General features: G+C 34.1%; 2 protein-coding genes across 9 annotated transcripts in view; one reads left to right on the top strand and one right to left on the bottom strand.

Moving 5' to 3' along the window:
• RBBP8 (RB binding protein 8, endonuclease) overlaps positions 1-22972 on the top strand; it is a 96507-nt gene that overhangs the window by 29936 nt on the left and 43599 nt on the right. For all 8 annotated transcript variants that reach the window (XM_049698128.1, XM_049698127.1, XM_049698125.1 and 5 more), the window contains 3 exons: positions 4311-4406; positions 15478-15590; positions 21505-21571. In XM_049698128.1, coding sequence (XP_049554085.1) covers positions 4311-4406; positions 15478-15590; positions 21505-21571 — 276 coding nt within the window. The remainder of the gene's footprint in view (positions 1-4310; positions 4407-15477; positions 15591-21504; positions 21572-22972) is intronic.
• Positions 1-22972, bottom strand: part of ESCO1 (establishment of sister chromatid cohesion N-acetyltransferase 1) — a 1212023-nt gene that overhangs the window by 1165142 nt on the left and 23909 nt on the right. The window lies entirely within an intron of this gene.

Genomic DNA, 22972 nt, shown 5'->3' with positions numbered 1-22972 from the left:
GATACTACAAGATGGGGAGCAGAATAAGTCTGGGATTTCTAACTCATATAAGAAATGGGAACTAAATGGATATTCTGAGACCCCTTTTAACTAATTTGAAATTACCAGCAGTTCCCCTGAATTGTTTTGGTTATTAAGCCCAGAATCAGATCTGATTTTCTAAGTCAGGAGCAGATTTTACTCATGGTTCTTTAGACCTTCCGCATTCAGGAATCTGAAACAGATGGCATAATAGAATGTTATTACTCATAACAAAAATTAATATCATTGTGACTAATAATAATTGCATTTGCTTTACAGTATATACCAATAGGTCTCAGTTCCTTCATATTCTAAAGCTTCCAAGACTGTAACCAGAAGCTGGAGTTACCAACCACTCATCAAAACACACCTCACTGTTTTTGCTATTATAATCTGAAAATAGAAATTGTGAAGTTTTCCATTACACCTGTAAAGTCATGTTTGGAAGATGACCTAGATACAGAAATGAGAAATCATAAATTTTTAAAACAGTTTTTTTGAAGAATAATTTTAGGATTCTTAATTACTGACACTTTTAAATGCTTTGCATGTTGAAAATGTACCTGTTCCTACCTTAAAGGTGTCATTTTAAACATTTAAATTTAGGATGTATATCTTATTAGTTTATCATATTTTCTTACTGTGAGACCAAAAAAACACCAGAAGGGACGTTTATGGTAAAGAAGATGTATTCTTTCACATAGAAGGCCCAAAGTAGGGAGATTCTAGGACTGGTTATCACTTACTTCTATCTTTCTTCTCTGCCATCTTTAGTGTTCAGACTTGCCCTGTTAGTCTTGATTCACTTCAGTATGTCAAGCTGGCCGTCATCATTCTAGTTATCACTTGCACAACATCTTTGTGTCCTTTTATTTTTACTAATTATAAAGATTTGTCAGAAGCAGCCCCCAGCAGACTTCCTCTAACTCATTGACAATGTTCATTCGTAAATAATAACTGGCAAAGAGAATTGAATTAACATGATTGGCTTACACTAATTATGACACTACTTTATATGTATTCCAGGATTAAGTGAATAAGTAAGTATATTGTTGATAAGGAGACTTTTCCTCAGTGGTGAAATTGTTTTTGAGTGGTTTGAGATTAAACATTATGAAATACACTTATTCTATTGTTTTCATCTTCACCTTTGCTTATAGCCCAGCTAGTGATGGTGGCTACAAGCATTGTTAATCAGAAGATGAGTATGTACTATCAGTGACTTGGTATGCTGATTTAACACATACTACACTAAATAGCTAATTACTGTTTGTTGGAGTTATTCTACAAGTCTCCTCTTTTATATATAATAATACTGTATAGGAATTCTTGTTCCCTCTTACCATTATAATACCCAAAGTGTAATATTTTGGAGTTGATCAGTAGTTAGACAGTGAGCTCTTTATATTGTACCTTGGTTCAGTGTTGGAAGTAAATGACCTTATAAATCCTAGATTAACAACCATTGATTAGAATGACATCCTTTAGAATCAAAATGTTGGTCAGTTTTTAGAAACATTGTGTTTGCTATTTGATTTTATATTTTAAACTACATTCACTAAATGTTTTTGAAGGAATTTAGTTTTATTAAAAATGGATCCTTCTTGTAGACCTAGTAATTTTACTTTCTAAAATGTTACTATTTTAAATGATAGATTTATAGCTGTAGAATAGTATTTCCTCTTAGCTAGAATCAGAATCATTTTCCTGCAGATTGAATGATTAGGCATAGTTAGAAATGATCTAGGGCCTTCCTGGTGATCCAGTGGTTAAGAATCCGCCTTCCAATGTCGGGGACGCAGGTTCGATCCCTGGTCAGGGAACTAAGATCCCACATGCCGCGGGGCAACTAAGCTCGCGCACCACAGCTACCAAGCCCACACACCACAACTAGAGAGCCCACGTGCCACAACTAAGACCTGATGCAGCCAAAAACAATAAAAATAAATTTAAAAATTTTTTTAAAAGATCTAGATTTGGGCTTCCCTCGTGGCGCAGTGGTTGAGAGTCCGCCTGCCGATGCAGGGGACACGGGTTCGTGCCCCTGTCCGGGAAGATCCCACGTGCCGCGGAGCGGCTGGGCCCGTGAGCCATGACCGCTGAGCCTGCGCGTCCAGAGCCTGTGCTCCGCAACGGGAGAGGCCACAACAGTGAGAGGCCTGCATACCACAAAAAAAAAAAAAAAAAAAGATCTAGATTTGCTTATAACAAATGTACTTTTTTTTAACTGAGACTTTTTATCCCAAATGTATTTCTCCATACCGCTCCATACCTCCATACCACATGAAAAACCTTTAATTCGTAAATGACTGTTGAATATTACTTTATCAAAAATCACCTAAAACATTTCTGAATCTTAAAGAGTGGAAACACAGCTGGTTGTTCAGTAGGTGATAATAATGGTTTACTTCACTCTATAGTTCTCAGTCATTTGATCCTCTTAGCAACCTTTTAATATATATTGTAATTACTCTGTACCTGCCTACCTTAGGTAGCTTGGGGTTACACATTTTGGAAGCATGGGTAAGTAACTAAATCCCCTGAGTAATCAGAGAATTAAAGGGATGCTTTATTTTGTAGAAGGATAGGTCATTGCATTGTGGGACCAAGAACTCAGATTTGCCTGTATGACCATAACTCTCCTTTCCAAGTATATTTTATGATAGACAGTCAGGGTACAGTAACAGGATGTCTGGTCTCCATATTGTTAGAACAGCTTTATTTGTGAGGTATCTCAGTCCTAGGGATTCCCACCTGGAAGAAGCAATTAGAAAAGAAATCAGTAACTGTACTATATTTGTCTATCACTTAATTGCTTCAGACTTGTGTTTTGATGATAGTTGTCTCTGCACATGACTAATGCTCCTCTTTTACACAGATTCATTTACAAAATTACACATGTATCAATAGAAATGTTGACTGTTGAATACTTCCAAAATAGGATCAGTGAAAACCTAGTGCTGCTTCTGAATTAAATACATTTTCTAGAAGTATTAGAAAATTTTTTTATTATTAGCTTCAGCTATCTATTACTTCCAAAATTTCATATATATATACATATGCTACCAGAACAATATTTGTTGTATAGGAGGAGGCCATTCTTAGATGTATTGGCTTTTCATTCAATATCAAATATTCAATCAGTATATAAGAAGTACCCTCGTATTGGTATCTGACATTTTGACTTAGTTGTTTTGCTCGTCTGTTTTGTTGCCAGTGATATTACATTCTACGTTTCAGCAATTTTGACACAGTCATTTGGACATCTCCTTTTTCTGGCAGACTGGTTTGTCTCCTTTATTTGATTTGATATTTCAGACCCTTGAGAGGGCTGGGAGAAGATATTTGAACCACGGTGTTATCCTATATTTTCAGATTCCAGATGACACAGAGAATCCTGATTCAATTTCTAATGGGTTTTCATAGAATTAAAATATATGCATACTTTATATATGTGATTGAAGTATAATGATGGAGAGGTAAAATATGGCACAACCTTGGAAAGTAACCAGGTAGTTTACTAGAAGAAAATTTTAGGTGTCTTTCTTTTTTCCTGACTAAAATCAAAATGGTAAATACTTAAATAGAACTTACTGTGTGCCAGTACTGTTCTGTATGCTGTATATTCATTAGTACTTAGTCCTTGCAAACGTCTCATGAAGTAGATACTACTAATGTATCCACATTTTTTGAGGCACAGAGAGTTTAGGTTACTTGCACCAGCTCACACAGCTGGTACGTGACAGCTGAGATTCAAACCTAGGCTTCAGGATGTAGGGTTTGTGTACTTCTACTTCACAGTAAACCCTGGCTTAAAAGTAATACCAGGTAAAAGTTTAAGCAACACAAAAATTAGTAAAATAGAAAGTACAAATCCCTCATAATTGGAATAGGAATGATATGAGTGGAGTTACCTATTTACATTATTGAATGTAGATAAAATAATTAAAAAAACAGTAAGTGTACATTTTAATAGCAATTTTGACAATGTTGAGTCAGTGGTGGCATCAGAATTTACTCCTTCATCTGTGTTCCAGCATTGTATAATGAATACCTGGTGCTTAGGAAGATACTTCTGTAGAACATACAAATACTGCAGAGCAAATTCTAGTATAATTTGAACTCTGATTAACAAGATATTCAAACCTCACCTTCTAAGTTGTTTGTTTTGATACAACGAATTCATAATATCTAAGTGGTGAGATCATGCTTTGGAGTTCTTAATGACAGAATAGTCTTGTTAGAGTATTTTTCCATTAAAAAAAAATGACTTATTTCTTGACTTTTAGAGATGCACAGAGACTAGAAGAATTCTTCACCAAAAATCAGCAGCTGAGAGAGCAACAGAAAGTTCTTCATGAAACCATTAAAGTTTTAGAAGATCGGTGAGTCTGGTTCTTGGGTCTTCTTGTGTAAGAGGTGATTTCCCTCTTAATAGAGAGTATACATTGGTTTTCATTTGTAATCAGTTCTGAGACTTAAAGTGATCTTTTTTCCAACTCTGTGTCAACTTTGGATAAATATTTTATGAAATTAAAACAAACTTACAGGTTTGTTTTTTCATTAATTACAGCAATCACATCAATTTACCCTTTAAATGACGTTTCTTTATCTGGTATTTGTTGTAGGACAAGCTCAAGGGTAGCAGTGTTCTAATGCATTTGATGCTTTCATTCCATTTTTACTTCTAAATAGGTGGAAACTGCTTCACAGTTCTGTTCCTGTCTTCTTTTTTTTTAGTTTATTTATTTTATTTGTTTATCTTGGGCTGTGTTGGGTCTTTTTTGCTGCACGCAGGCTTTGTCTAGTTGTGGCAAGCAGGGGCTACTGTTAGTTGCGGTGCACAGGCTTCTCGTTGCAGTGGCTTCTCTTGTGGCAGAGCACGGGCTCTAGGCACGCGGGCTTCAGTAGTTGCAGCACGCAGACTCAGTATTCGTGGCTCACGGGCTCTAGAGCGCAGGCTTAGCTGCTCTGCGGCATGTGGGATCCTCCCGGACCAGGGCTCGAACCCGCATCCCCTGCGTTGGCAGGCGGATTCTTAACCACTACACCACTAGGGAAGCCCTATTCCTGTCTTATTTTCTTACTCCTGCCACTCTCTTTTCTTCCTTGCATATTTCTCCACTTTCAAGCATTCTAGAGATTCTTTTTACTGAGTATTCCCAAGATAATGCCTATTACTTCACCTCATGTACAGACTTTTTTCTTTCCCACTCCTTTGAGGTTAACACTCTACATTAGAAAAGGCTTTCAGATTTTGCTGTTTTCCCTTGTCTGAACTGTAAGTGCTATTTAGGAACTTGAACTATTTATAGCAAACTATGTTTCTTGCTTTTTTTATTTATAGTTAATATTTTTCCATTATTTTCATTTTTGTATATGTTACAGGAAGGCTGGTGGTTTGAATTCGCCACTCTGTCTTAGTGGTGGAATAATCTAATATTCTGCATGATGCAAACTAAAGTTGAGTACTCTTTCTTCCATGACTGCTATCTCAGTGGATGCACATTTACTGGAATAGGCAGCCTATTGTGGGAAAAGGCTCCATATGCTTTGGAATCATAGATATGAATCTGAATTCCAACTTCACACTATCTCCTTAACTGAATTCAACAATTAATAGTTGAGTACTTACTATGTTCCAGGTGTTGTTCTAGGGGCTAGGAATACTATCCTTAGTATGTCTTGGAGCTGATACTTAATTTTCAAAGATTGGGAGTGGGCCTGCAAATAAGATGATTTCAGATTACAAGAGCTGAAGAAGAAATAAAAATGAATTATGTAATTGAGTGACTACAAGCATTGGGAAATGAAGGGCTACTGATGGATGTCAGGGATGACCTTTCTGAGGAGGTGCCATTAGAAGTGAGACCTGAGTGATACAAAAAAGAGCCGTCACTTGAAGAACTGAAGATAAGAGAGGACAAATGCAAAAGCCTATGGTGGAAATAGATTTTGAAATATTTGAGGAGTAGGACATCCACTGTGATTCTAAATGAGTAAGAGGATGAATGATAGATAATATTGGAAAGCTGGGAAGTAACTAAATTCTGTAGGGACATCAGAAAATTTGGATTTTAATTGCATTGGGAAGCCATTGGAGGGTTTAAGCAGGGGAATGCCAAAGGGATACGAGCAGGTACTGACAGCATCTGTTATATCCAAATGTAGATGTCGAGTAGGTAGTTGCATATGTGAGTCTGAACTAACGGGAGAGGTTAGAGCTAGAGAAACAAATTTGAAAATCATCAGCTGTATAGAAACAGCATTTAAAATCTTGGGACTTGATAAGATCTCCTAAGGACATCTTTAAAAGTATAGGAAAAGAATAGAAGAGGGCTCAGGGCTGAATCCTTGGGCATACTAATTAAGGTTTAATGAAGAATAAGGACCAGCCAGCAAAAAAGATTGAGAAAGGAATTAGCAGAGTAGGAGAAAAGCCAAGAATATATGGCGTGACACTAACAATACCTTCTTCACAGGGCTGTTTTGAACGTTAAATGAGGTAATGCAAGTAAAAATACATAATGGAAGCTTAAAAAGACTTACAGTATCCCTCTTGTTTGGTGAATATGATTCCAACCTCTAGTGCTCTAGTCTGTACACACAGCCAGACTAGTCCCTCTCTCAAGCTGAGATATCTGGAAACTAGAAAGCCATCTGTCCGTCTCACTCTTCCCTAGTCCAGGATCAAAGAGGAAATCATCAGTTACTCTTCCTTCAGTGTGGTGCAGCATTTCCTTCTATTTTCTCTGGATATGTAGTACAGGATTGAGCAGGAAGGGTGGAGAGCATATCTTTCTCAGCCTTTAACTCTCCCGTGATTGAAGCACTTCCTTCTCTTACTTCACCGTATTTTTTCTCTCATCTCTACTGCTCCACTACTTTCTACAAGCGATGAGGTTCTTCCTTCCATATAATAATGGTAGTAATGGCGAGAGATTAGGAACTTTCTTTCTGTTCAGTGATTCTCAAGGATAGAAAATTTTAAGTCTGAGTTCTCTAAGAAAGCAAACATCAAGATGACATTAGATATTCAAGAGATTTTGGGAGGAAACACACCTGTACGGTAAATGAAGAAGGAGCTGGAGGAGACTGGGAGAGCTGTGAGATGTCCATGCATCTAACGCTTTTGAAAAAGAGAGAAAAAGGAAGGTCTTAGACTGCACTGCAGTTTTAAGAACGCTTTGGCAAGGCCAGTGGGGAGTTCTGGAGCCATGGTATCCCTGCTCTACTCATTCATTGGCTGGCTTCTCACTGTGGGATGCCTGGTATGTTCACCTGTTTGGCGGGTGAAGGATTTCAGAGCACAACAGCTGGAGCCGGTGATTTTACTTCCCACAATAGGAGATACGTTTTCATGGTTGCCACACTCAAAGGCCGATTGTGTTTATTTCCAGCATTCTTTCTGTTTAGTTGATCATTAGCAAGTTGTTTAGGACTCAGTACACTGAAAAAAAATCACAAGGTAAGGTTTTCATTATGTTTTACACGAATTGGCTTAATACAGTTCGCTCTCCATTTCATCCCCAAGATATAGTGTTCTTCATCTTAGCTCTTGAAGACACTCCTTTCTAATATCTTCAGAACATTTCTTCACTTTATGATTTAAAGTTTTGGCTGTTCTTTTATTCTTTGCATCTTGTGCTTCTCTTCTTAAGTGAATTTTTCTTCTCCAGGCTCATTCTGAGAAGAAATATTAGTGGATGTGTGCCCCTACCCTTCCCATTGAAGTATTTTCTAAATTACCATCCTTTATTCGGTTAATATATTTAATTGTTAAAATTATCATTTTTATTCTGCAGTTTTTAAAAACTAGATTTTCTTTTTACCATCTATTTTCACTAATTTCAGGTGGATGTCATACTTCTGTGCTGTTTCTTACCCTAAATGTTCTCTTGCCTTTCATTCTGTTCACCTTTACATTTTTAGGTAGGTGGGGCTATAATTCATTACATGGTATTAATCTGGGGGTGGGACAAGGAGTGTAGCTCATTTCTTTATTCACATGCTTTTTCTTTCCTTTCTTTAAATCTGAAATTTCCTTCTGGGATTACTTTAAGATTTGTCCCTCATTTTATGAAGCTTCATTTAATGAAACCAAGAACAATGTAGATCTAATCATTTTTTTAACGTAGGATCTGCTAGTTGTGAGGGCTCACGTTATACCCATCCTTCCAGCACTTAATCTTCACCTTAACACTGCGGTAGACGATAAATCTGTTTTACAAATGAGGAAACTATGCTGACAAAGAGTTAAGAAACTTTCCCAGGATCACATAGTTAATGGATAATTAGGTTAAATTTGCCCCTCAAACTTCCCAATTTCTACTGTTTGACGATGCCTTGTCTGTGTGTTGTCTTAATTTTATAAACGTTTAAATGAATTACAACTTAACTGATTATCTCAAAGTATTTATGCTTGATATAAAGTTACCGAAACAAGTACTCTGAAATATTAAGTCTTCAACATTGCCTATTATCTAGTCTTGTTTTCTTGGAAGGTTGTTTTGCTTGTTTTTGGTTATTTTTCTTTTAAATTGCTACTAACTAAATCCTGCCTTTAAATGTCAAAGTAGGTAACGTTTAGTAAAGTTCTGCCTTACTTAAAATTTTACTTTAATTTTGTCATATGTAAAAATGATAATCCTAGAGCAAGCTTTAAATATCTATAAAAATTAATGTTTTGCTGAGACCTTTTAAAAGCAACATACATTTTGTTAAAATTTCTAAATGGTAATTCTGCAACTTGCTGTTTACCCTTCATAAGTTGAAGCGTTTCTTATTTCTTATGCTCACATTATGAAAACATCAGATGTTTAGATGAAAGGAATTATTCAGTAAAGATAAATTAGATAATAAAAAGTTCTAATTTAATGTGGCTTGTTTGTGTTTTACTAGTACTGTTATTACATTACTATTTACAGGAACCATTTACAGGTTCCCTCAAGAAACTAAAGTATTTCCTTAATCTAAGGAACAGTCACTGTACTGGATAGAAGGCATTTAAAAAAGAAAAATCTGAACAAAGCAGTTAAACCATGGTTGTCTGATAGATTTTAATATTTTAAAAGCATTTTTGTCAATATTAGGAAACTCATATTTCAACTGTTGTTAAAAGGGAAAATTGGTACTCATAATCAGAGGATTTGTGGTTCTTTATTTTTGAAATACTGACCAAATGTCTTCTTTTGTCTTGCTAACTCTTCTTACTTATGGATTTGAATTTAAATGTATTCTTCAGGAGACCTTCCCAGACTTCCTAGACTCGACTTAGTTGTGCTCTGTGGTTTCATAGTACCATGTATTTCCACTTTAATGTTGTGAATCATACTTTATTGTAATTACTTTTTATTGTCTTTCTTTTTTTAGTACACTGTAAACTCTTTTAAAGAAGTGACATTATCTTGGCCACTGTTGTATTTTAGCACTTACAGTACTCACTGTAGGTGTTTAGTAAAACCCTTTTGAATGAAAATGAGTAAGTTTGAGGAAATCTGTTTAGGGTATAGCAAACAGTTGAGCATACTTGTTTATCTGGTAAGTTTTAACTGAAAACTGAAATCTTTTCTTTCTTCATCTCCGTGAACAGGCTGGAATATAACTCAGAATGCATGATACTTTCAGCCCTTACAAGTAGAATTACTCTTCTTTCCCATTTACCTGTTTATAGCTACTGAAATTGCATTCTCCTGTGAAATTGAGGCTGTTTTTTCTTTCTCTGACAGCAGCAGTTGAAGATAGGCAAGAGGAAAACAGTAGAATCCTGCTGATGGAATAGGAGCTAGCCTGTTTTCTCACATTCATTTAAATTTAAGCTAGGATCAGTGAACAATCAAGAGTTGACTCTTTTTCACAGGTATTATCAAGAGTGGCAGTTAACTGGAGAAAACTAGATGTAATAAACAAGTTAGGGAATATTGTTTCATTTTATAACTGTTTATACCAGTGGCATTTTTAAACTTGGAAACTAAGGGTTTCAAGAGGTTGTCTAACATGATATCTTATGACATTTTAATATATCAGTTGATTTCTTGGAAACAATAAGGTGTTCAGTTTTCAATGACAAAGTGGTAGGGTGACATTTGAATACTTAATTAGGATTGATTAATGCCATTTAACTCCTTCAGTGTTTTTCAGTGACCTTTCAGTGTCAGTGCTCTTTTTGGCCTCTCTAGCTTAGTAGTTCTGTGTATAAATTATTTACCACAATCAGGTCAACTATTTGAATGTTTATTGCATGAATCTCAAGCTATTAATTTGAATAGATCTTAAAAGAGAAATATAAAAGTGAAATGTGAAGTATTTTAAACCAATAGTTAAAACTGAGTTTCTTTTTATAACAGTTTAACAATGTCTTGGTTTTGGAATAGTTTAGAGAGAACTTTATTCTTATTTCCTTTGGAATTTTAAAGGCATAAATAGACTTTACTATTAGCTTTGGAAATGCTTGAAAGTCTGAAAACATTAAGTGTTACAGCAGAAAGATAAGAAGGTGTACGTCCTTAGTACCTCAGTTCTCAAAAAAATTTTATGTAAAGTTTACTAGAATATATTTCTGTTAAGTTAAAATGCTATGACGAGGCTTCCCTGGTGGCGCAGTGGTTGAGAGTCCGCCTGCCGATGCAGGGGACACGGGTTCGTGCCCCGGTCCGGGAGGATCCCACATGCTGTGGAGTGCCTGGGCCCGTGAGCCATGGCCACTGAGCCTGCACGTCCGGGGCCTGTGCTCCGCAATGGGAGAGGCCACAACAGTGAGAGGCCCATGTACCGCAAAAAAAAAAAAAAAAAAAAATGCTATGAAGAAAAAGGAGTATAACGTACTATTTAGCTGATTTTACGTTTTTCCTTTTATAATTTTTATTCAAGTAATACATGTACATTACAAAGTTGTATAGTTATCATCAACCAATAGTTTCCTGTTCCACTCTTTCCCACCCATGCCTGTCCCAGGTTTTAGTTCTCCAAAGTTCTAAATGATGTGTTTTCACTTCACTTGATTTATCAACTTGAGACAATAGTTGTTTACTTCTTGCTATGAAGAGGAATAATTTTTCCCTCCCTCACCTATTTTTGAAGTTATTTTAGTGCTGTTTTCTTTTTGGACCTTAATACATACATTTATGCAGATATACATATTTACATAAAGATATTTTAGAGAGAGAGGTCTGAACAGTCTCCCTGAACTCACCTCTGTATCACAGGAGGATACTGATCTTTTCACCCTTACCTGCATCACTCTTCCTCTCTTGCTACCTTCTGCCTTGTGTTAGCTGAACCAATAAATATTGACAAAGTTGATAGTTGCTATGTTCTTTTCTGTTACCAGATTTCAGTCCCTTGTATTTTGTTTACAAGTTGATTGTAGAAGTTGGAAAATAATGAACAATGTTTATTTATTGACTATTCAGTGCTGAGCCAGGATTCATTTCCTTCTCTATAGATCCATTGTCATGACCCCTGTGCCACTCAAGGAGAGTGTTTCTAATGTCCAGGTCAAATAGATTCTTTTCTACTCTGTCCCAAATCAGTTGCTCAAGTCACCCTATAACTGTATTATGATAACGACGTACTTGTATAAGTTTGCTTTGTTTTTTTTAGAATTTCTAACTACCTTTTTTCTTACTGAGATTAGAAATGTTTTCCTCATCGTGTCATTAATATTATTTAATGCCTGTTATTCTATTTGATTATAATCTTTTTTGTTCTTTTTCTTGAAGACATACTTTTTGGGCTGAAAAACTTTCTTTACTAATTTGGACCATTTACTTTCTAGGCTGTCCTACAACAGCAATTCTGGAATTTCTCTCACTGGATCCCTACATTAATTCCATTACTTCTTTCAACTCATGTTAGTCAACAAATATTTATGGAGCTCCTGTCTTGTGCCAGGCACAGACCTTGAAGATATACTAGTATACATGGTTGGAAAAATGTGGGCCTGTTTTTCCTTTTTTTTTTTTTTTCCCTTATAGCTCACCCACAAGTAACTGCTTAAAAATGCACAGGAAGTAAATTTTCAAAGAGTCTTGCATATCTGAGAAAATGTTTTTATTTTACTATTGCATTTAGATGGTATATTGACTGGATATAAAATTCTAGCTTGAAAATAGTTTTCCCTCAAAACTTTGAAGACATTTTCTCATTGTCTGTGAGCATCCAAAGCTGTCATTCTAATGTTCATTCCTTTATAGGTAATAGATTGTTTTCCCTTTCTGGAATGTAAGATCTTTTTATCCTAGTTCTGAATTTCATAATTGTGTGTGTGTGTGTGTGTGTGTGTGTGTGTGTGTGTTTCCTTCATTGTGCTGTCCAGTCATCCTGTTAACTTGAAGACTAGTATCTCTTAAGATACTATTTTTGTCTATTATTTCCTCTCTCCATTTTTATAGGTTCTTTCTTTCTGGAGCACTTCTTAGTCATAAACTGATCCTTTACAATCTTTTGTCTTGTTTTTGTTACTTGTTTTTTTCCATGTTCTGGGAGATTTCTTCTATTTTACTCTCCAACCCTATTATTGAAGCTATTTTGGTAATCACATGTTTAGTATCCAAGAACTTTTTATTGTTTGTTGATCATTTATATGTACGTGTGTGTACGTGTACCCTTTTCTTGTTTTATGTCAACATCACTTCTCATTTTTCCAGGGATACTAGCTCTTTTATGTTACTGGTTTGTTTCATACACTGTTGATCTTTGGTTGTCTGTATTTAGTAGTGTATGACTGCAATGAATTTTCTGCATTAGACTACATATGGTATATGTAGACTGCTTTTAATTGTCTATCTGTTTTACCCCAGCCATTCCCAATTCTCCTTCCCCCAGGAGTTTTCCTATGAATAGGAAAGTCAACTGAGGACTCTGTATATGTTATGGGAGCTTTACTTTTCAATAAGAAAATGAGGAGCTATCCTTTGACCTGGGTAGGATTTTAGACTGGGGCACTCACTCAGCTACAGCCCTATTATTATAATTTCCCTTGTGATTTCTTCTTTAACTCATTGCTTATTTGGAAGTGCATTGTTTTTAAGATTCACATATTTGTGAATTTTCCTTCTTTTTTGATTTTTAATTTAATTCCATTGTGGTGAGAGAACATACTTTGTCTGATTTCAGTGCTTTTAAACTTATTGAGACTTGTTTTGTGACCTAGAAAATAGTTTGTCCTAGAGAATGTTCCAAGTGTGCTTGAGGAGAATGTGTGTTCTGCAGCTGTTGGCTGGAGTGTTCTGTAGATGTCAGGTAGGTTTAGGTGGTAGTGTGTTCAAGTCTGCTATATCTGCTGATTTTCTGTCTGTCTTGTTCTATCCACTATTGAGAGTGGAAGTCTATAACGGTTATTGACGAATTTATATATTGCTTTCTTCAATTCTGTCAGTTTTTGCTCTGCATATTTGGGGGCTTTCGTGTTAAATGTTAATTGTTATATTTCTAATAAATTGACCCTTTTGTTATAGAATTCACTGTCTCTAGTAACACTTTTACCTTAAAGTCTCTTGTTTGATACTAATTAATAACCAGCTCTCTTTTGGGTTTTGTTTGCATGGCATTTCTTTTTCCATCCTTTTGCTTTCAGCCTATTTGTATCTTCAGATCTAAAGTGTGTCTATTGTAGACAGCATATAGTTAGATCTTATTTTTTTGTCCTGACAGTTTCTGCCTTTTGATTGGAGTGTTTAATCAATTCATGATTAATGTTATTGATGTGGTTGGATTTATGCTAGTCGTTTGGCTTTCTGTATGTCTCAAGTCTTTTTTGTTCCTCTGTTCCTGTTTTTTTGTACCTGCCCCCACCTTGCTCTTTCTATAACTCCTATTATTGATATGATGGACCTTCTAGGATAATCTTCTAGTTTTTTATCTTTTCTCAATTTAATTTATTTAAATTGAAATAGCCACATGTGGATTGTGGCTACCGTTTTGGACAAGAGTTCTAGACTTCTCCCATTGTTAGCCTACAATTCAGCATTCTCAGGTCAGTTTCTATTTGTCCGCCAGCTCCTTGCTTTTTAATTCGTTTGTTTTTCTTTCCCATTCTCCCAGTTCTCATAGTCTTGTGTCTTTAAAAATATACACAGATCTTTACTGTAGTTTAGTGGGATTTGGGGAGGAAGCGACAGTAGATGCAGATGTTCACTTCGTCATCTTTACTTAGATCTTGATTGGCCTAATTCCTGTTCTGGAATGTACTCCAATTAAACCATGTTGCCCAATGCTTTATTCCTTCATTCTAGAAATTTTAGTCCTATTAATGCAACCTATGATCTATAATCTTTATTTTTTACATCCATATCAACACTGTTGATATGAGTTTTACTTTTATATAAAAATCTCTAGGTTCTTTTTGTTTGTTTTAGTTGTATAGTTTTCATGTTTTGTCGCCTTATTTTAAAATTCATGGCATGTACTACCATGCTATGACTTCCATAGACACTCACGTACTTAGTATCTTATTGACTTAGGTCATTGAGTTAAAATGATTATCTTAGATTTTATATTTTCTAAATTCCTAATGTGGGATATGTGTCATTTTTTTCAACCATATTTTTTCCTGGTTATATATATAATGAAATTAGAGAAATTTTGAAAAATATAGCAAAACACTAAAAAGAAAATCTTCTGTATTACTGGTACCTACAAGATAACTGTATTAACATTTTGAAATACACCTTTCTCTCCATCACCCACCCCTCCTGTGTAATATATGTATTTCCCTTTTCCCTTCAGCACTCACAAATAATTAGTAAAAGCTATTTTGTAATCTTTTTTCTTTTTTTAAAAAATAGTACACTGTGAATTTCTACTAACACTGGAGTCTTTTTTTAATGCTGAAAAGAGCATTGCTTTTTTTTAAACTTTGTATTCTTTGACCTTTAGTATTCATTCAACTAAAACTTGGTTGTTGAACACTCATTATGTGTTATATGCTATGCTAAGCAGATGCAAGCTTGCTTAAGATAAAATTCTGTCCATTGGTATGAGACTGGGTTCATATTTTGGCTCTAATAAATTAAAACAAGGGAGCTTCAATAAATAAGTTCCCTTGAATAGAGTTTAAAATTGGCAGATTTTTACAGAATTGCAGTCTGTAGAAAATGATGTAGCATGATTTCAGCCTGTTTGGGAATATGTTAAAGGTATAATAACTAGTTAATTTTCTCTGTATTTTCCAAGTAAATTCTTTAGTTCTTCATAAAATTTAAAAATCTTGAAATTCAAATATGAATAAGTATCTTTTAGTAGTTGAAAAAATTTTTTAAATTTCAGTTTTATTGAGGTATAATTGACAAAATTATTTTTTTAAAGTATTTATCATGGTGATTTGATAAATGTATATATTGTGAAAGGATTTCCACCATCTGGTTAATTAACATATCCATCACCTCACATATTTTTTTATTTTTTGATGAGAACATTTAAGTTCTACTCTGAAAATGTTTTGTTTTTGTTTTGTAGATTAAGAGCAGGATTATGTGATCGCTGTGCAGTAACTGAAGAACATATGCGGAAGAAACAACAAGAGTTTGAAAATATTCGACAGCAGAATCTTAAACTTATCACAGAGCTTAGTGAGTTTCCTTTCTTCATTTATTAAGTATGTAAAGCATAGTATGCTATTGTTAAAACCTGTTATTAAATTGGTTACAATCAGATGGATTGTTTACATATGTTTTTCTTTATTTAGGCAAAAGTTCAAATGTTGTTTTTTCCCTTTTTGTAGATTTAATCTCATGCTTATTTTAGTAAGAAATAGGGTACAGAAAGGTTGTGTAGATACTGTCCTCGTTGGCCTTAAAGTCTCACCAGCTATAAGACAAGAAGCAAATTTTCTTTGGTTATATCCATATTTGCTTCTTTGGTTTTATTTCATATTAATTCAACTATTTATATTTAGTAAATTTAAACACAAAGCAGACAATTTAGTGTTCTACAAAGGTGTATTTTTTTTTTATTTTCACAATTTTTTTGGACACACTATTACAAGTGTACCATTTTTAGTTTAGTCTACTTACCATTTTATGTAGGACTTTCTTACATTTATCTTCTTTTCCAAACTAATTTGGTATTTTGACTTTTTTTTTCTATTAATTATATTGCTGTCCTCTGGTTACTCAAGCAAGAATATATGAATGTATGCTGATAGTTTTAAAAAAAGATAGAAGGAACATAGTTATATTCTGCTCCCAGAGGTAACTACTATTAAGTATATAATAAATATCTTTACAGGTCCAGATTTATCTATCTTTCTGTTTGTCTCTTTCCCTCATTTTACCCCCTCCTCTATCTTCTCTTTTAAATTTTTAATGGGATCATATCATACTTCTTGTTCTGACATATGTTATTTTATTTTAGACTATATATTAGAAGTCTTCACATGTTTATATGTTTGTTTATATATTTAGACCCATAGATTCTGTGGTGTGTATGAATGAATGCATGCATGAGTTTATTTAGGAATATAAGATTATCAGTGAGTAGAAAACTATTACATTTCAATAGATATAGTTGAGATCCACAATTATATTACCATTAGTACTTGAAATAATCTGCAGTAATGTCTACATGTCTAATAGATTTCTAGCAACTTTAACTGTCTGAAAAATAGCCCAAAACTCAACAAGCAAAAACCCTAGGTATTGAGGAATAAGACAGCATTCTTTTTAATGGCTGCATTGTGTAGATGCCATTTATTTACCCATTCTCATATTGATGAACAAGTCAATTTTTTGTTTGAGTGTTTGAGAATTTCAGTTTCCCTACATTCTCTTCAGTTTTGTGCAAAAATGTATTAATTGACAATATCCAGTTCAGTGGGTAAAGAATGATATACCTTTTTAATATTAGCATTCTCTTTATTACTATTCAGGTCAATTATCTTTTTACTTGATCTTCAGTTTGCATTTCTTCTTGGGTGAATGGTTTGAATATCCTTTGTCTAATTTTCAGATAGATAAAATACTTCAGGAGTTCATGTTGAAAATTCAAATTCAAGACTATAGAGCTTTTGCTAACCTCTTCTAATAATATCTGTATCCCCTTTCTTCCACACTGAGAATCATTGTTCTCAAGGACACAGGGATGATAGAATTAAAATATCCCCTAACTACTCATTTTTTAATCTCATATTATAGCACAATAGTCTTAGAATAATACCACTAATAATACCCCCAATGTGATTACTGAAAAGTTCAGGAAAACTAATTTTACATTAAAATGAGCAACAGGAAAATCATTGAGGTCAAATCCCAAACAAAGTTATTTTATGAATAAAAATACTAAGGGCTTCATGTTTATGAATTCTTGTTGTTTCTATATTGTTGCTACTTCCCGCCCCTCCCCCACCGGCCTGCCTCTCTTTTTTGTTCTTACTTTTTCCAGGTTTTGCATTTTGAGGATATTTATCTTGTTATTTCATCTTTATTTTATCCTTTACTTTGTTTTTAAACTATTTTTTTGATCAACCTTGAAATTTGACCATGCTTTCCTAAAATATAAAGATACTCTCTTCTGAATAGTACAAGGACTTTAAAACACTTTTCACTCTGATCATCTCCTCCATTTACATACTGTTTACGGCCTGTATTTTTTTTTTCAGCACTGCAAGTTAGAAACTTTTAAAAAAATTACCTTATTCAGACAGTTTTTAAAAGACTTAACTACATGTGCAGCAGTTTCTTTGCTTATTATTGCTTTTTACATCTCACTTTTCTTCTGGTATTATTACCCTTTCTGATCTTTCTTTTTTTTGGCCATGCCACACTGCACAGCATGCGGAGTCTTAGTTCCCCCAAGTAGGGATCAGGCCTGCGCCCCCTGCAGTGGAAGTGCAGAGTCATAACCACTGGACCACCAGGGAAGTCCTGAGATTCATTCTTGAAAAGTTCCTTTAGAGGATATTTGTTGGTTCTAAACCCTCAGTTTTTATCCTCAATGTTTTTATTTCACTGTTATTTTTATAAGGCTATTTTACAGGATAACAATTATTTTTCTCTGGCTACTATTAAGATTTTTTCCTTAGTTTTTGGTATTCTGTAGTTTTAGTGCAATTTCAAGTAGGTTTTTAAGAAAAAAGTCTGTTTAGTATACATTACAAAATCTATTTAATCACTTCTTAATCATATCTGTAAAACTGTCGGCTACTAGCTCTTCAAATATTGTGTCTTCTCCATTCTCCTTATTTGGGGGTTATGATGAGACCTTGTCATTCGATCCTTTGGTCTCTTAACATCTCTTTCCTATTTTTCATCCCCTCATTTCACTCTGCTGCGTTCTGGGTAATTTCTTCAGCTTTCTTGCTTATTATACTAAGTTCTTCAGCTCTGTTAAACTGAGTTATTTTATTTCAGTAACCAAATTTTTCATTTTTAAAAATTCTGTTTGGTTCTTTTTCAAATCTGTGTAGTCTTTTTTTTAATGAAATTTCTTAAAAATATAGAAAAGTAAGGAGAATAGTAAGGAACCCTCATACACCTATCACATAGATTTAACAGTTGTTCATATTTTGCTGTATTTTCTTCATTTCTTTTTGAACTGAAATATTTTAATGTCAATTACATACATCAGGCGATTTTTCCCCTACATACTTGGATAATTTATACCTAACCACAATACCACTACCTTGCCTACCAAAGATTACCCATAATTTTCTCTAATATTGTTTAAGAGCTGGTCCATATTCATATTTCTACAGCTGTCCCTCTGTTTGCAACAGTTTTGTTCAAACCTGCCAATCACAGATCACACATTGCATTTGTCTTTTAATCTGGAATAAGCTCCCTTCCTATTTTTTTCTTTTATGACATTGACTTCTTGAAGAAGTAGGGCTGTTTTCCTAAAATTATGCCACCTTCTGGATTTTTCTCATCATTTTCTTTATCTTGTTTCTTTATTTTCTATAAAATAGAAATTGTATCTGAAGGCTTGATTAGGTCCAGATTAAACATTTTTGACAGCGGTATTTTATAGGTAAAATTGTCTACTTTATATTGTATCATATTAGGATATAGATGTTGTCAGGTCATTCCACTCTCTGGGATTGGTGGCCACATTTCTCCATTATAGAGTTATATTTTCCCCCGAGTACCACCAAGTAGTCTAAATTGGGAGGATGAATGTGTGATACTTTGAAATCTTGCAAAAATACAATTCTCCCTCAATCTTTCTTTAATGGTTTTAATATCCATTTGTGATTCTGGCCTGAATCAATTATTTAATTACAGACTATAAAATGATAATATTCCATTTCTGTTATTCTTATTCTTTATCAGCTGGCATTCTTCTGTAAACAAGAATTCTCCCTCATCAGTTTGGGGCTATTGGTTACCGTGGGATGTAGTTCCTACTTGAAAGGCATGATACATCTTAATGTTTTCCCTTTAATTGCCAGTTTTCAGAGTAATATCTTGTATAATAGTTACCTAAATGGTGACAAATAAGGTTTTTTTTTTAACATCTTTATTGGAGTATAATTGCTTTACAATGGTGTGTTAGTTTCTGCTTTATAACAAAGTGAATCAGCTATACATATACATATATCCTCATATCTCCTCCCTCTTGCTTCTCCCTCCCACCCTCCCTGTCCCACCCCTCTAGGTGGTCACAAAGCACTGAGCTGATCTCCCTGTGCTATGCAGCTGCTTCCCACTAGCTATCTATTTTATATTTGGTGGTGTATATAAGTCCATGCCACTCTCTAACTTCGTCCCAGCTTACCCTTCCCTCTCCCCATGTCCTCAAGTCCATTCTCTACATCTGCATATTTATTCCTCTCCTGCCCCTAGGTTCTTCAGAACCTTTTTTTTTTAGATTCCATATATATGTTAGCATGTGGTATTTATTTTTCTCTTTCTGACTTACTTCATTCTGTGTGACAGTCTCTAGGACAAATGAGGTTTTGTGTGTTGTATATGTTAAGTTTCATTTTGCTTTTGACATGAATGGAGCTTTCTCTTTTCTGAGCATAATAGACGTGTAATTTTATATATTCAGTGTGTGTCATTCAGTTATGTTCATTATTTTTATTGATGCTCAAATTTTCTCAATCTTGTCTGTCTACTCATTTTTGGTAATCACTTTTATCATGTTAGTTTTGAGCCTTCCATCTTTTAAATCTTTAAACATTTCATTATCATATAATTCTGTTATCTGAAATACTTGGGAACCTATATATGAGTTATTTTCTACTGACTCTAGTGGTAAGTGAATTCAGATCACTTTGGCTCCATTCCAGGAGTTCAGGCTTAAACTGGAAATCTCAAGTTCAGTCCCTCCACCAGTCCTGATACCAGTATCCGCTTGCTTACACTGCTTGGGTTTTAGCTCACAATTTGTTTTGTTTTTGTTGTTGATTGTGGTGGTGGAATGGGAGGCTCTTGAATTTCTCTTCCTGTGTCCAGCTCAGTTGTCCTTTTGAATCCTTTCCTGATTTTTTCAACAGCTCAACCTAACCTTTTTCTCCTTGGAATTTCATTTTTTCTCCTTGGAATTTCATTTAGTGTTTTATCTGTACCTCTCTAATGCCCTTATCACTTTCAGTTGTAAAAAATATGTTTATATAATATCTTGTCTCTCATTAGACTACATTTTCCTCTAGGTCACTGTCATATCTTCAGGTTTTTGTTTTGTTTTGTTTTTTTCCAGATCCTCCACAGGAGGTAGTTTAGTAACCCTCACGTATTGATATATAGTCAACAAATTTTTATTTACTCAGTGTAAGAAAATATGTTTGGATTTGTAAACCACTAAATTATTAACAGATTTTTGGAGTATGATTAACTTTGTTTCTGAGAGGTTAATTGTACTTACTCTGACTTGATTTCTTTGATATATTTCTCCTCGTAAAACACATGCTTAACCAGTGACGTAACATCAAGGATTGATAATTTTGTGCTGGCAGCAGTAGAAATTATAGCCCAAAACTGAGTTTCTGCTTTATAAATAAGGATGGATAGGAAAATTTCGTCAAGGTAGATTCAAACAAGGAGATACTACTTCAATGGTATATTTAAGTTACTGATACCATAATTATTAATGAAACATAGAGTATGACTAAGGAAGAAAATTTACTTAAGTGTGCTTATGTTATAAAAATTACACTGATATTCAGTGTTATATTTTATGATCAGATTTATTTCAAGATAAGTGGTGTTTGAAATTAGTAGGACTGAGTAACCAGATGGAATGCTTTCTTGTGCTCAGTATGAATAATTAAACTATACTTCCCAGTACATGAGGTACTCTTTCTTTTTTGCCCACAAGCACTACATAGAATTATCAGTTAATCATTTATGTGGAACTTGCACAACATGAGATGTAATAATCACTACCTAGTAACAAATTAGTTTTGAACAGTAGCATTAACCCTAACATCATGACTTAGAATTTGAAATCCTAATTCTCCATGATTGTTGCAACTGTTGAAAGAACCTGACATACATCTTATTATAGCTATAATTTGTGCTTTCTTTTCACATTATATTTAAGTGAATGAAAAGAATACTCTACAGGAAGAAAACAAAAAGCTTTCTGAACAGCTGCAGCAGAAAATTGAGTAAGTATTTTTTCTTAATTGTGGCAGAAAATTGAATATTTTCCCCTAGCTTCTCTTTCTTCATTTTACTTAGCTTTTTGCAAACTGTAAAGATATATTAAGAGTTAAAGGTTTCATTTTTAAAAGTTATAAAGTATTCTGCAAATGAAAATATAAAGAAAATCACTATATTTTTGTTCTGGGAGTATATATGAAGGGTGTGTATGCATCTCTTAGCTTAGTGTGTGAATACATAAAAATCAAAACATTTTAATTTAAAGCACTTTAATTTTTATAACTTTATTATAAATAACAAATCATTCAAATAAATTATTTGAAGTACGTATATTTTAAGTATTTGAGTTTTGTTACCACCTTTCTAGCCCTGTCCCAGAAACTTTATAAAAGCAATCTGAATAATTATTTCCTCTTATACACTTCTCAGGCCTGGAGAACTTCCTCCTTTCCCTCTCCCCCAATTTCTCATAATAAAAATAATAACTTTCATCTTGTGTTCCAGTTACTCTTCTTTGTGTTTTATGTTTATTATTTCTAATCCTCACTGTGACTCTTCAAGGTAGTTTTATCAACTCTACTTTATAGATGAGGAATCCACATCTTAAAAAAGTCAAGTAACTTGCCATGGTCTCACAACTAGTAGATAATGAGACATCACTCAGAACCCCATCTTCTGACTTAAAAGCCTCTGTTCTTTCCATTATTTGACAGCATCTCAAAAACAGAATCTTTTTCTGGGTCTAGTCTGACTGATGCCAAGCAGAGTTATGGCCAGTTCTTAGTTCCCATTTATGTAAAGCTTATATAATATTTTTTAAAAGTTAGGATTCAGGATAATGTTAATGGTTTATAGGGTTTTAAAGACTCTGTTGCATCTGAGTGGACATCTACAAAAACTTTGCTAAACTATGTAGACGTAACATTATTTTGGCTTACAGGTACTTACTGTCTTATGTATAAACACATATCACAAGTGGAATTAACATCTTTATCATATCAGTATATTTTTAAGTAGTGGATGTCCAATAGGATTTTGATATTTCTCCCATGTTATCATGAATATTGGCCCAATATTCAGCCCACTGAATATTGGTAGTCAAAGAGAATTTTGAGAGGGGATAATAGATGAGGAAAGAAGGCTATCAGGCCAGACTGAGGTTATCAAACATGTGTGTATGAAAATGTCAACCCTATCTCATTTTACTCATGCTGCATATTGAAGTGAAACTAGAAAACAAATTCACAGTCTTTTCTATATGATTCCAAAACAGAGTTTTTCTTTTTGAAAAGTTACAACCTAATCTCACTTCAATTGACAAGATACTTTTTATTACAGTCCTTATTTGTCCCACTTCTGTGAGCATTCCTATGCTTCACTGTGATAATATCAGTGTGTTTGACTAC

Source organism: Orcinus orca, chromosome 15, assembly GCF_937001465.1.
Source record: "Orcinus orca chromosome 15, mOrcOrc1.1, whole genome shotgun sequence".
In the NCBI taxonomy this organism is placed as follows: domain Eukaryota; kingdom Metazoa; phylum Chordata; class Mammalia; order Artiodactyla; family Delphinidae; genus Orcinus; species Orcinus orca.
This window is presented reverse-complemented; position numbering and strand designations above follow the sequence as displayed.